The 15457-nt window shown below is 36.3% G+C and overlaps 1 protein-coding gene across 4 annotated transcripts in view; it reads left to right on the top strand.

Moving 5' to 3' along the window:
• The window catches only part of MIB1 (MIB E3 ubiquitin protein ligase 1), a 71938-nt gene that overhangs the window by 6392 nt on the left and 50089 nt on the right, over positions 1-15457 (top strand). For all 4 annotated transcript variants that reach the window (XR_012054104.1, XM_030266081.4, XM_041714714.2 and 1 more), the window contains exons 2-6: positions 2963-3134; positions 5479-5608; positions 7375-7479; positions 13790-13856; positions 14517-14721. Coding sequence is in view for 3 of the 4 variants with exons in the window: in XM_030266081.4 (XP_030121941.1) it covers positions 2963-3134; positions 5479-5608; positions 7375-7479; positions 13790-13856; positions 14517-14721 (679 nt within the window). In the remaining variant the exon portion in view is untranslated. The remainder of the gene's footprint in view (positions 1-2962; positions 3135-5478; positions 5609-7374; positions 7480-13789; positions 13857-14516; positions 14722-15457) is intronic.

The following is a 15457-nucleotide window of genomic DNA, read 5'->3' on the forward strand; positions in this document are numbered from 1 at the left end:
TTTTTTTAATTAGCTATAAGTTTTCCCCAAGTCAGATCTCTTTTGCCTGTGATGGTGATTGGTAAGTAATTTCACTTTTAGCATGACCTAAGCTGTTTCATTTTGTTTTCACTCTTTGTCCTGTTAAGGAGGAGAGAGCGAGATACTGGTTGGTTGGGGACGTAACAGCCAGGCAAGGTCAAACTACTACCCTTCTGTACCTATAATATCTAGTTGAACTTAAATTCTTTCAGTCTTCTCTAACATGTATTATTGATCTAAGTAATTTTGTTTGTATTATGACCATGAATAAGAGTTTAGTGTCCCATTATGTGATCAGTAGTAGCACCTTGTTTAACCCTTTTTTTTTTTTTAGCAGGTGAAGTTCAAGGTCTCTTAGTCCACTGTCACCAGAAGCATACAAAATGCTTCTTCCTCCAGATCTCTGGTGCAGTGGTTAGACATTCTGTAACAGGATTACTTGCCTGCTCCTGCCCTGCAGTTCTTTGTTTCTCATGGCAGTAGTGTTGTGCAGCACCTCAAAGAATGGGATTGGGAAACCAGTTCACCTGAATATTTTTCCTCCTGGCTGTTTTCCAGCCTGGTATATTTCTTGATGCAGTTTGCATCCCAGCTCTGCAAAAACTTTTTGCTCGCATAATGAAAAGAATGGAGCAGCATGGTCAGGTGAGGCATGCACTGAAGTGGGTGTTGCTGCTGGAATCATGTGTTGGGGAATGGATGAAGAAAGGCCATATCTATCAGGATGGTGTTTAGGGAACTGTGAGATACAGAAACGTCACTTTAGATCAGACACTTCAAGTACAGACATGCACTGTTCTTTTTTTAAGTCCCAGACACTGTGGTCAGTAAAATTACTTGAGTCAAGTATCTTAGTACAATTTTTTTCTTGATCTTTCCTAAAGAAATTTGCTGAGTTTTGCATATCTGCTTTTGCCTCATTGTCAAGAAGTGTTTCGTTTTTATTTAAGTTTACAATGAGATGACCTATTCTGTATCACATGATTCCTGATTATACCTCTCTTTTGCCATTTTTCCTGCTGTTTGGTCAAGTGGAAAAATCCTACAGCACCCAGTTCCTTCATCCCTTCACATCCAGAATAAATGTATTTCTTGGCCAAATGCCATCCCAAAAGTTCAGCAGGCATTAAAAAATAATATAATCAAATGATGTGTAACTTCTGTTTCTATGTGAAATACCAATTTAGCAATCAGAAATAAAACCAAAACAAATACTACTTCTCAACCCGAAGCACCATAACTAGTTAGACTTTTTAAACAAGGTGACAAAAGCACTAACAAGGTATCTCTGTGCTTTCAACGCATCCACTCTTGAAGGATGGCTTTGAAACCCACAGGATAGTAAAATGCTTCAATACAATCCCTAGAGCAAGAGGGACTAGTCATACTGAGATTCAGGTGAAGGGCTGCAAATGTGTTGCAAAGACTCTTGAGGGTGTCTGGTACAGGAAGAGGATGAGTGGTGGTGCTTAACTCTGGAGAAGAGAAGGCTTGGGGAGATCTTAGGAGTATATATAAATACTTGATGAATGCTGTAAAGAGGATGGAGCCAGGCTCTTTTCAGTAATGTCAGGTGACGGGGCAAGAGAGAATGGGCACAAATTGAAATACAGGAATTTCCACTGAAACTAAAGAAACATTTTTTTTCTAGGGATGGTTGTATATGCTGTGTTGTGGAGTCTGCTATTGCTGGTAATCAAAACCTTGACTGGATGTGGTCCTGGGCAGCCAGCTCTAGTTTACTTTGCTTTGAGCAGCAGTTGTTGGAAGAGACAACTTCCAGACATTACTTCCAACATCAGCTGTTATGTGTTTCTGTGAAATGATCAAAATAGAAGGCATTTCCTTCAGTTTTGCCTTTCCAACTGTTGCTTTTTCTTTGTTACAGATGGTTCAGCTGTTGCGTGTAAGTGACTAATAATTTCATAGTGAATTTGGCAGTCATCTCTGAAAACATCCCTGCTGGAAGGGGCAAAATCCATTCTTTTTCCTCAAGTTCAAATTGATCTGGGATTTTTTTAAGGGAAAGTGACTGGGAAAATTCTATGTTACTCTAGCTTCTTAGCGCTCATTTCTGTCTAGTGCCACAGACGGAATGCTAGTGCTTCTTTCTTCTATTGCTCAGTTTTTTCCGAAGAGCAGAATTTGATTTTTATTTTTAATAAACTTGTGGCTGTTCACTGTATTTAGAATGGGTGGATGGAAACTCTGTGACTGATCATTTTCACTCTGCTGTAGCTTGGCAGAGTTGTAAGGCTAAAGCCTTGGGATCAGTTTTTGTGGAAGGCTTGGCAGAGCTCATGCTGGTGGATTACATCTGGTCTGTCTCTGGCGCGTTCTTTTTAGAAGCAAAACCAGAATAACAGTAAAATGCTTCAAAAATGGTAACAGATTTTCATTAAGCTAATGGCATCTATCCAAGAGAGCTTAATTATTTTCCTGTATAAAAAAGAATAGAGACAAGCACTTAAATTTTTCAATGTGCAAAATGTGCAAGTCAAACCAGTAATTTTTAGGCTGCCACACACATTTGAGCACAGTAGCCTTTGTGATACAATGTGTGTTAATAGCTATACACCAGAGATAAAATTCTAGATTGCCCTTTGTATTTTGGTAAACTCACTTCTGACCCTTTAACTTGTAGTTAAGATATCTCATTTTCTTTCTCTCCTTTGTATAGATGGAAGGAAGCAGACATAGCCTTCTGAGCTTTTTAAGCTGAGAGAAAATAGAATATTTCAGGAACAGACTGCCAACCGGGCTACGAGGCAAAGTCCACTATCCTTTCCCTCAGTGATACAGGCTGATAGGGTATAAGCAGCAACCTTTCTTTATTGTTACCTTTTTAGTATATGGTTTCAAATTATAATGGTGTGCAACAGAAGTCTGTGTAGTGGTGCAGCAAAGATTTTAGGGTTTTTATTTTTTTTTCCTTCCACAGGTATCAAACATGATGGGACTATGTGTGATACTTGTCGACAGCAGCCTATCATTGGCATCCGATGGAAATGTGCTGAATGCACAAATTATGACTTGTGCACAGTTTGCTATCACGGGGACAAGCATCACTTGAGGCATCGTTTTTACAGAATTACCACACCTGGAAGTGAAAGGTAAAACCTAACCTTTTCCTTGTGAAATCAAATAGAAACAGATATTTGTGGTTAACTTTGAAACTGAACATTTAGTTACTGAAATTTGGAATATGTAAGAGAAGTGCCTTGAGGTTAGATTCTGTTTCTGGGAGACGGCTAGCTAGGAGAAGTCTTTGGATCTTGAAAAACATGGAAGTTTTAGGAAGAACGAACAGAGTACAGAAAAAAGTTAGGATATGATTATTCAGTTTTGCTTAATCTCCTTGAGGCTTTCTTAATTTTTGTGTTCTCATAGAGCATCTTTAACACAAAGGCAATTACCTTTGTACTATGTGTAATCACAGAAAGATTTGTCAGTGAATTCTGAATGTGAAGGTTGATTTAGGTTCAGTAATGGTGTGGACAGACTGAGGAAAAATACTTACACTCCTCGAAGGTTATGGAAAACAGAATGATCTGGGAATAAAACCTTGGACTTGGACTGCTTAAACTGCTCACTAGAGGAAACAGAGAAAAAATGCTATGAAGGGTTGTTCTACTCTTGCCTTGGTTTTCATGTTCTTAGCCATTGATTATTGTATCTCAGTGGACTCTGAACAAAATTGCATTTAGTGTGTTCTTCTATAGGTGTTATTGACTTTAAATAACTTGTCTCAGTCCAAAGCCCCTCTCTGTCATGATTTATCTACCAGTTAAGTGAGAACAGTGATACCTGCCTGCTGCTAAATACTTGGAAAGCTATGGAAAAACATAGTGTAAAGGCTACACACTGTCGTGTCACCTCTGTGATGTTTCCTGAATGATCTTTCATTAAATCATCAAAGTTGTTTTTTTTTTTTTTTTAATATGGTGCTCATTTGAATGTAATGTGTAAGACAACATTTATATCTTCTTGGAGAAGTTAGGTTTAGTTAAAGAATGTTTTCTCTTTATTTGTTTTTTTGAAGTCGTGTTGCTTTTGAGAATGCTTGCCAGAATTTTTTTTTTTCTTAAGCTGAGGTTTTCTTTGTAGTTTTAAGAGGTTGGTTATGGTAAATACAGCACAAGTTTTAGTGTTGAAGATAGATTGTACACTGTGTAAAATATTGCTGGAAATTTTTTCCATCTTGTCACTTTCTTCCTTTCTTTGTTTACTCTCACTGAGCTCTTATCTAGAAGGCAGCTTCTTCTGCCAAGGAGCTGTTTCTATTGAATCAAGCTTAGCTGAGAAAAAATAATGGAAGTTAACTGTTTTAGGGAGGAGAAAAGGGCAAAACAGTGCTGTTGAATGTGAGGAATGTCTCACAGGAAAAATGGCAAGAGACATGTAAGAACGTTTTGATGAAGGGAAGCATAAGCTCATATTTATTTATTTTCGGGTCTGGGATATTGTATGGGTGGCATAATGAAGTAATGTATGTAGGTTTTTGTCTCAGTTTTTTAGGTATTGAGAACTTCTTAAGAAGCTTCTCTAAACAATATTACTATGTGCTTTTGATAAGTTTTATTTTTCTTAGAAAAAAACCCGCCAATGTTTTCATGTGCTCTTTGCATTGATTGTAGCAGTTGAACTTTTTCCTTGTGTGCCATCTGCTGGATGTTAAAAGTTAGCAGAACTCTGAGAAATTTCCTGAAGTGGTCAGGAAACATTCCAAATGTCAGCTGAAAAATTCTTTTGTCTGGCAACATGTTCCTGGTATGAAGTAAGAAGCTTTGTTGTGTGAAAATTGGTGGCTTTTGAGATGATTATTTCTATTTCTAGTTAAATAATCATGTACTGTTCTGTTTAGGCTTATCTACTTCAATCTCCCTGTTTAGGCTTATCTACTTCCTACTGAAGTCAGAAGGAAAAGGTTTGCTTTAAAAAACCATATAATATGACTGAAAAAATGGATGCTACTATATTGACTTAAATTTGCTAAGAGATGCTATAAAATTGTGTAGAAAAACCGAGGGAGGAGGGAAAAGAATTGTTCTTAATAGTGTTATTCTGAATAAAAAGTGGCAAGGCAGTTGTGGGACAGAAGTATTGGCTTAGAGTGCATCTAACAGAAGCAGAAATGTGTTTATATAGCTCTGCTTGTCCTTTAATGATTTTAATAATATGGTGCAGATCTATATGCAGACATTTAAAAGATGAATGCTGGTAGTAGGAAGTCTGGAGAAAAATTGTTAGAATTTAAAAAAACTAATTACAAACATTCATTAAATCAGATTTTGGAAGTTTGGGGATTTTTGTGTACTGCTTGTGTGATTCATGCATTGAAATCTGCCATTGTGTGTTATTTCTGTTTTAAGATGCTCTCCTTCCCATCCCCAAAGAGTTGTTTTGGACTTCCTTTATTATGTTGACATTTGTGGGTTCTTCTTTTAATAACTTCAGGGTATTGTTGGAGTCTCGACGTAAATCAAAGAAAATTACAGCAAGAGGAATCTTTGCAGGTGCCAGGGTGGTGCGAGGAGTTGACTGGCAATGGGAAGATCAGGATGGTGGCAATGGGCGTAGAGGAAAGGTAAAAATAAAACTGGTTTAAATAAGAAGCTGCACCTCTTTTTACTCATGTAATGGCTTCAGTGACCTTTTTAATTTTAGAGCAAGAATACAATCATGAAAGCTCCTGTTTTAATTGGCTGGGCACTTTTAAATCTTATTTCGTAATACTTAAGCATTTAGAAAGAGGAGGGGGTGTACACTATAGCCAATTCTTTTACATTTTAATTGGCATTTTTTACAATATCAGCACAGAATTTTTTTAATTATTAATTTTTTGTCATTTAAGATTGTCTGTTTAAGATTGCTGTGTAGCAACATCAAGATCTTGAGCATATTTCAGTGTTACTAGAGAGCTGGTATAAAAACAGAGCTGTCAAGAGTACCCCTTTCTAGTCATCACTGCATTCTGTAGTCTTACTGCTTGTTGGCCAGCACATTTGTGTATCTCTTGCTCTTGGTTTTCAGTGCTGGCACCCTAGGGTTTTGTTTTTCACATAATGATTATAGGGAGTTTCCAGTTTAAAATTAAAAAGCTTTGCAAGTTTTGGGTGTGGCTATTATGTTACTGGCTTAGGACAGTCTAGGAGTGCTTGTGATGCAGTGCTATGGTAAAAATATTTGTATGGAATGATAAGTTACTAATTGTAACATCTGTTTATTTTACTTTTACAACTTCCATTTACCTTGAGAACTAATGAAGATTTGTTCTAAGTATGAACCTACAACAGGCAGTGTAAAATACACTATGACTTGCCCTTATATCTTGGTGACCTGGTGTTTTTTGTTGAATTTATTTTTAATACATTTAAACAGCATTTAAAGGAGAGTGAAAAGTTCCTGACTATGATATTTAGCCTATTTTATATTTTCGTTTAGCTTCTTTTATATCCTAGACATTTATGGAAGCCTTAGGACTTCTGGGGATTTCATGTTGAATTTTACTGAAAGGAAATAGTAAGTTTAAATCTCTTAAAGCAAGGGATATTTAAATGCAGCTTTTATTTATCTCGATTATTTACCCCTTCCCATGTCAAGATACATTGGAATCTCTGAAACTTTGCAAAGTAAGAGTCCTATCCTGCACAGTCTGCTTTGCGTACTAAATTTGTATTAGAGAGATTTTTTACCTGTACATCTGAAAATACATATAAATGCATATAAATGTTTTTAAATGTGGAAAGGTATGTCCTAGATAGCAGAAACATTATTTAAATAAATATAAATAAGAATGAAAGCAAATTCTGGAAACTTTTTTTTTCCTTTTTTTTTAAATAATGGAAATGTTTTGAGAATTTGGTGCATGGCCTCCTGATTTCAGAAATGTCAGGGAAAGACATTTTCACTCTACTTTTGTACTACTTTTGTGTTAAACATATTGGGTCTGGAAATAAAATTGTCTCTTAACATAGTGCACAGCCACCAGGCTAATGCAAGTTAAACCAGACATATTGAAGCAATTAGAATAGTTTTCATCCTGTTTCTCTTAGTTAAATGCTGCTTCTGGTAAGAATATAGTTCAGATTTTGTTCTCTGCATCTGTAGTTAGATAACCTCCAAATATACAAAAGAATAATAGGCCTACAAAGTATATATTCAGACTGCTGTCTTAGCACACCCAGGGAACACTTGCCTCAAGCAGAAAACAGCTTCAGATGAAATTTTATCAAGTTTAGTAAAACTACAATATGATTAATTATTTTGAAGAGACGAGTAAAATTTTAAGTTCAATTTGTGCTTCTGAATCTTTGCTCTAGAAACCATTTTCTTATTCTCACAACTGAATAGGTAACTGAAATCCAAGATTGGAGTGCGTCGAGTCCACATAGCGCAGCATATGTTCTTTGGGACAATGGTGCTAAAAATCTTTACAGAGTTGGCTTTGAGGGCATGGTAAGTATAAAAGAATACAAAGGGCAAAATGCATGATGGGGGAAGGGCAGTAAGAATAACTTGTGCTTTATGGTCCTGCTTTTGTAATATGCTTTGTCAGTTTGCATGCTGGTAGTCAGGTCATTGTGAATCCAGCTGTAAGGGTCATGCATATGTATTAGTAAGAAAGTCTGATCTGGGAATTTATTAAATGTGGATAACTACAAGTTAAGAGCTGCATTCTGCCACAGTAAATATTTGCATCACACACGTTTATCTTTCTGTGCTACTGTGGTATTTAGATTAAAATTCAGAAAAGAACAGCAGATGTAGTTATAAACTTTTTAAAAAAACCCTGTTCTTCAACTCCTGAATTCTTCAGTTGACTTCAAATTTTGGTGTGATTTTACTGCAAGATCTGCAGTATTTAAATTACTGTCAGTGCTTGGAATGCTATTGAGAGCAATTTTATTTTTGCAAATGGAAAGGTGTTGAATTAAACTACGACCTTAATTTGCTTTAGTGCTAAATTTTTCTGTTTCCTTTTGAAGTTTCTCCAGCAACTTCTTCAGCTTTAGAGAGAAAATGGGTCAGACTCTAGCCTAAGTGCCTTCTGTTGCTGGGTTTTCTTATCCTAATGTGGGTCAAGGAAAGGTTACTTTGATTATCAGCTGCTTAAAACATCTTAATTAGCATTTTCTCTGCATGATTTTTGTTTGATTCTGCAGGGGAAAACCATGTTAATTTAACATTGAAGTGTCATCTTGTCAGATGTGTAACAGTAATAAAATGTTAAACAATGACCAGTTACTTTTTTGAATGTAAACTATTTGACCTTACAGCCTTGCTTACTTACAGTTTATTTTCATACTTAAAATGAAAGTAAATATCACTTTTGTGGGAAATACATATTTTAAAAATAGTAAAATAATTTAGTTCAGGTCAGCTTTTCTGATGCATTAAGATCCTAGAGGTAAAACATGAGTCAGTATTAAATTATGCGCTTCATGGTGTCCCCCAGTCCTAAAGAAAAATCTTTATATATTGGCAAAAATGAATGTATGTGGTATTTTGTAATATAACATTGATTTAATGTTTGGAGTCTTCTCTCTTGTGATACATGGAAAAGTAATGGTCACAAAATCTAGATAGAATGAGATACAGATCAACTGATTTTTTTTGTTTGTTGTGGTTGTTTTGATTTCAGTTGCTATGTTAAAATTTTTGAACTGCATAGTAAAAGTGCTGTGGAATCATTGAAGATTCCTTCTGGTCTCATGAAAAAAGTACATTTGAGATAAGTTATATTATGCTTTGAAATAGTTATTCCCTTAATAAAAATTATTATTTTTAAATCAACTACATTGTGTTTCCAAAGTTTAGCCACCTTTCAAAGTGTTAAATATTTCTAGAAAACTCCATTAAGTACTTCAACTGTAAATTTGAAGGGGTGATGGTGACCCTTCTCCTAAGTTTTGTAGAAATAGAAATATTTGGTCAATTAAAAAAAGCCTGTTTAACTGTGTGTGAGACTACGTATATAGATGTTTTTAGGATAATAGAGAAAAAATATGTACATGTGGATGTTCAGAAAGGATAATTGGAGGTTGTGTAAGTAGTGCTTACCTGATTGTAATCCATTCCTACACTAATTTTATCTTCAGTGTTTTCAAAAAATGCAATTTTCACTTCAGTCGGAATGGATTCTTGGATATCTATGAGTCATTTGAATGTAATGCTTAATTTTATAACTGATTAGTAATTTGTTAAGTGTACAATTCATTATTATTGTTTACTACTGTTTATTTGTTGTTATGTAAAGCTGAGACTGTCAGAAAGATCACATAAAGTCGGGGTAAACTTGTTTTAGTACTTGGGAATTGGTTTGAAAGGTACAGAGAATGTGGAATCAACAATACTCAAGAGTGTGTAGCCATGTAAATACAGCTGGGAAGAGACCCTGACTTGCAAATGGGTAACACTTGACTCATGCTAATGGAGCTGATTAAAGAAATACAGCTCATTATTGTAAGTCAGTGTTCGTGTTTGATAGCTGATAGACTGCATCTGGTCCTCAAAATTAATCTATCTGGCCTGCCAGCTTTGGAGAGATGAGGTTTGGCTGGTGAGGCAGCAGGTGCTGACTGAAAACATGCATTTATTTCTGGCCAGATACTTGGAGGTTTTATTTGTGTTTGCTGTGTTTACATATGAAGTGGCTGAGAAGTGCATCTTGCCTCTTGTGCTGTGTTTTTTGGTTTTTTTTTTTTTTGTAAAGTCTGGGAGTTTCTGTTGCCACAGACCACGAATTCCTGAATTGAAATATGTGTTTATGATGTTGTTAGGTCAGATAAAATGTTTGCTACATCCTTAGTAAGAATGACCTACTGTCGTCTTACATGGTTCATTATGCTACTCACATTTCTTACTTATATGTATTCAGAGTCCTGACCTGTTAACCAAATAACCCCTTTTGGGCATTTTTAAATTTCTAAATATGTGTGAACATATCCTTTTGTAACAAAGAGAGTTCATGTGGAATTAAAGAGTTAATGGGAAGATTGTGATTTTGCTTTTGGGACTTGTGTCTGGATTTTATTTCTTCATAACACGTGAGCTGAGGATGTAAATCTGGTGACTTCCCTTGGTTTTCAGTGGAAAATATTTCCATCTACAGGAGTGTGCTAAATCAATTTCATCATATAGGAATTTGTTTCTTTCAGAATTCCATTTCTCTGTACCACTTGCCTTTTTTGCTGCAATTAGCCTCTCCTAGTTTCTTGTTTTGGATGATCGTTCTTTCATCTGTGTGGCCTCTGAAAGAAGTATCTGTAGTTATCATTGTCACAGTGATATGTAAGCTGTGTTGGTATACTTTTTTCCACAAATTCCAAATAGTGAGTGCATAAGGGAAGTTGAGATTGCTTGCCTCTAGGTGATTGATAATTAATGTCTATTCATCAACTTTTATTTGGATTACCCATGAAGTTGTTATTTGAAATTGTTCTAGAAGATTTTAAGAATTTCTTGTTACCATTTTTTTTTTTTAATAAAAGCAAGGTAAATATCTTTGTATACTAGGCATTGTATGTGAGTGTTAAAAAATATTCACCTTCCACTGTAGTTAAAACTGTCAGGTCTGTAATGTCAGTCAAATCTTCAGTTCTCTGGTCATTTATCTTGTGCATTTATATGCATTTGTCAGCAGACTTAGTTTTGCTTCTTTTTCATGTAGCCACATTTCTCCTGTAGTCTCAACCAAGTCAAGTTTTTAATCTTTGTGTTGCAAAGAAAAATATTTCCATTAAGCAGAAATGTATTTCCTGATCATTTTCCAATTTTATTTATACTATTAACTGACAAGGAAAACTATCTTCCTTAAAAAAAAAAAAGTTACAAATGCAAAGCTTTGATAAGTGCCTATAATAAATAGTAAGGTTGCAAACCATTCACTCAGGATTTGCCTGAGGTCTGGCTTCCTCTGTAAAAACTGTTGTTATTGTTTCTGTGCCTCACACCTCTTTGTCATTTCAGTCACTTTCTCAACCATTGTCTACCTTCTCTATTGCTTCACTTTTCCCAGCTTCTTGAAACTGAGAAGGATTTGATTTCATGAAATTTGAAACACGGCATTTCTTACAAACCTTTAGTTAAAACGTATGGATTTATCCAGTCTCATGTTGCCTTAATCTGGTGACGAAGCAGCATGCACTGAACTTTTTCCATGGGCCTCCAAAGGGCTGATTTCCTTCCCAAAAGCTGTTGTGAGTTTAAAGACTTAAAGTGACCTTTACTATGTGTATTCAGTGCTACCTTGAGCAACTGCAGCTATGGCACTATTCCTACTGGTGTATCTGTAAGATCAGTACTAATTTCTCCCCTGATATTTGCTGCTGATGTTAGATCCTGCATCAGTGCATCTGGATCAAACATGCCTCTTTTTCTCAGCAGCAGAGCTAGTTTTTTTACCAAGTCTGTAGAGCCTCCCTCCCTGGTATTGATGGATGGCATTTCATATTGAGTGTAATAACTTAATTGTTATTTCTGTAGTCAGCTGCTCCTTCAGCTTTGTTTTCCTCCTCAAGGTCAGGGATAATGGTACTTTTACACCATCTGGCAGCACTGCTGACTTTGCTCTACATTTTCTCTCATTCTCTGAAGTTTTATGAAGATAAAAATGATGCTGTTGGATGGTATGTCAAAGTACATATACTATATTTCCTATTTGACTTGGCAAGTCACGATCTCTATGTAATACAATCACATATTGCTGGAATGCAGTTTTAGGAAGTTAAAGTATGGGTGTTGGAAGTCCAAAGTTCTCCATAGTAGGCAAAGACCATTTGCATTATGTAAAGCCTATACAACAACCATTATTACCCATTGCTCATGTGCATCAGCTGTTAATACTGACCAGCAAGTTGTGCTGTGAAATGTCTGATTTGCATGCTTTTCCTTGAGTTCTCATTGATTGCCTACTTAACTGGGCTTTCTATCTCTAATTGTACATAAATTCTACAAGATTTAGTTAGCTCATACTCTTGTTTTATTCTTTAACAACATAACATTGACTACATCATGTAAGAGGAAAGAAGACAGTTGTGTAGCTGAGGTTGGACAACAATCTACCACTTAGTCTTTCAACCAAGCATATCATTATACTCCAGATATAAACTGTGTGCAGGTCACAGTGCAGGCAGGGTAAAATACAAGTGTGGGTTTCTGAGTTTTGGTTTTTTTTCTATAAAATGTAGGATACTGTAACAGGCTTCCTAGTAATGTCAGCTGCAAAATAGTAATTAGCCTTTTAATTAGCATTTTGTTTCTTCTGTTAGGTTTTAGCCATCAATCTGCTCAGTGCATTGACACTTCTTGTAACACAATCAATCTTTCACCCTGATTTTGCCTTGCAGGGAGGAGAGCCTTTGGACTCTCCTAGGCTCTATTCTTAGTGTTCTGAAGAATGTGACAGCAGCTCTTGCATGTGCATCTCTCCTTGTCTCCTTCACAGACAGCTGGTTGTTGCCTGACGCGAGGGCTTGTATTCAGTGGGTGAGAAGCAGTGCTCCCGGGCACATTCCCTCTCCTTCTTTCCGGGAATGAATGAGTTTGCCATCTGGGAAGGTCGGTGCAGCCCCTTTGTATGCGGCTAAACCGGCTAAACCCAGCACCTGCCCACCGGGTGGCAGCATCCTGTCGCAGGCCTGATGCTGCTGTGCTGAGCAAGCTCTTTCTCTACTTTCTCAGGGCATTTGAAGAGAAGCTAAAATCTCATTGTTTTCCTCTGGCTGTCTTCATCATTTTTCCAAAGTGACAGTACATTCTTCATAGATCAGGACATACACTGAATTTTGTGTTTTTTCTTGTTGCCACAGTTGCCAAGGGTGATATTTTGCTCATTCAAGCCTTGATGATTTGGAAGAGGGCAGAGTTTTCATTTTAATCCTTCTGCAGGAGGACAGTTTGTCAGTAAATCTCGGGCAGGGTAAAAGAGTTGTTCAGGTACTTACTTAGTTGTGGTTAATGATATCATTACCACCACCTGTCCCCTACTTCCTCCCCTATGCCATAGAATATTCTGACACATTTTGCAATTTCTGATTTTCTTCCCAACTTATTTTGCGCACAAAAATGTCCTTTGTTCAGTGAGAATTGTTTCATAAGGAACAATGGCAGATGATAGCTATTTTGGAATTAAGCATTACACATAAAGGAAAAAGAATTATAGAAAATCCTCTGGCTTTATGAATAGGAGTTGGTTACCACACTTAAAGTTTCTCATAATATGAAACACTTTTATGAAGGATGAGCTTTAAAGCTTTTCTCTTTAAAAAGAACATGTTTAGCTCAGTGTAGTATTTTGTAGGTTTTTTTGAAGTAGTACTCTTCTGCATATTCTTAATTGAAAAGTTTTCATTTTATAGAATCTGAGTGACATGTTTTCTTCCAAGTTAAACATGGATCTGTCCAAAAATGTTAGGAAGAGTGGGCAGCAGTGACAGACACTAAGTGATGTTTCCTTACTTGTGTTCACAGAATTCTTTTTTAAAAGGTAAAATAACTTAATAGAACAAGGCAAAGGTGCTTTGTGTTAATTCCTGTCTTTGAAATAAAAAATTCTCATCCTTTATAGCCTGTTATATTTATAAATGTTATTAAAGTCTTGAGAATGTCAAGGCTGAATTATTGGAAAGAGATTATGTGCATTGTGTGACATGTTTTTAGTATGCATAGTTTTTAGCCTGTCTTAATTAAATATTTCAGTTCTGGTTTCACTGACCTGGAGACTCAGTCACTGAGGACTAAAGTTTTCTCAAATCTCTTTTTGTAGTCTGACCTGAAATGTGTTCAAGATGCAAAAGGAGGCTCATTCTACAGAGACCATTGTCCTGTGTTAGGTAAGCTGAAGTAAATTTGTGTTGATTTGCATTTGGTATCAGTGTGCCAAGGGGATGGCAAGGGAGCTTTTAAGAGTTCATTAAGTTATAAATTGTGTTGTGTGCCCTGTGCAGTGTATTTCTAAAAAGCCAAACATAGCTGTTCATTCTTAGAGAATTGGCTTAAATATTAAGAGATATAATAAATCTAACTCCTTGCACAAAAGCACTGTAGTTTGATTGACACCAGAGCTTTTATGTGTCCAGATATCTAACACCACTAATTTAAGATCCCAATTAGAGCCCATAGTGGGACTTGTCACAATTATTTAGCATTTGCCAGTGTCACTGCTATTTCCCTTGAAAACTCAACAAGAAACACACAGTTCTGTTGCCAGAGGTTCCAAAGTTTTTTTACCTGTTAGCCCCTGTGGTTGCAGAGGCATTGGTGTGGTGTCACCATCCCTGGAAGTGTTGAAAACATGTTGATAGGGTACTTGGAACAGAGTTCAATGTGAACGTGGTGGTGGGGCTTGGTTGGTCATTGGACTTGAAAATCTCAAAGGTCTTTTCCAACCTTAACAATTCTATGATTCTCAGAAATTAACTTCCATTCTTTAAATTGCTTGGAAAATTAGTATGGTGATGTAAACGTTTTTTTTCCCCCTTACTCCCTTTCAGGTGAGCAAAATGGTAACAGAAACCCTGGTGGGCTGCAAATAGGTGACCTTGTAAACATTGACCTCGACTTGGAAATTGTGCAATCTTTGCAGCATGGTCATGGAGGATGGACTGATGGCATGTTTGAAACTTTAACAACAACTGGAACAGTTTGTGGCATTGATGAGGACCATGACATTGTAGTACAATATCCAAGTGGCAACAGGTTTGTTTTATATCCTTTATCATTGCTTCTCACAAACTTCTATTGCCTTCAGTGCTTGTGATTACTTGGTGCCAGAAGCTTTCTCTTCTCCTTTTGTGTCTGTTAAGATTTCCTTCTAGATGTGTAACGAGGACTTAACTTCTAGGATGCTTTAGCGGGAAAAGGAATTCTGCTGCCTCTCATTTGTGAAAATTTGAGTCCAAAAGAAGAAATTACGTTCTAGACTATTGTGTTTTAAGCAGTAACTTCCTTTTTAATTAAAAACTATCTATCCCATGGTTTCAAGGGGCAACGTAATAGCAGTTCATTGTGGGTTTTCAGGAAAATAGTTTAGGAGGACAGGTGACAAATTTCAGGGGGGGATCTTTTCTAAACTAGAGTTACTTTTGTTCAAAGGAATTATTATTTTATTATTCAAAGGAATGTTAGTTTATGTAAAATACAGACCAAGAATAGGAGGTACTGGGGAAGCCAAAACTACTCCCTGCAAGCAGTTCAGGTTTGAATTTTGCTTAGCTGCATCCATGTTAATAAGACAAACCCAGCGATATAGCATGGCCACATAGTTTTTTGTTCTCTTGCTCTCAAGTATTTGGCTTATCTTTAAAAAGTAGCAGCTGAATGGAATATCATTTCAGTTGCATATGGAGTTTGACCTGTTCAGTTTGTCCAGAAAGAATTAACAGTGTACTGTTTATTCAGGATATCCCTCAAGATATTTCTGCTAATACTGCAA

This window comes from Taeniopygia guttata, chromosome 2 (genome assembly GCF_048771995.1).
Source record: "Taeniopygia guttata chromosome 2, bTaeGut7.mat, whole genome shotgun sequence".
Lineage (NCBI taxonomy): Eukaryota > Metazoa > Chordata > Aves > Passeriformes > Estrildidae > Taeniopygia > Taeniopygia guttata.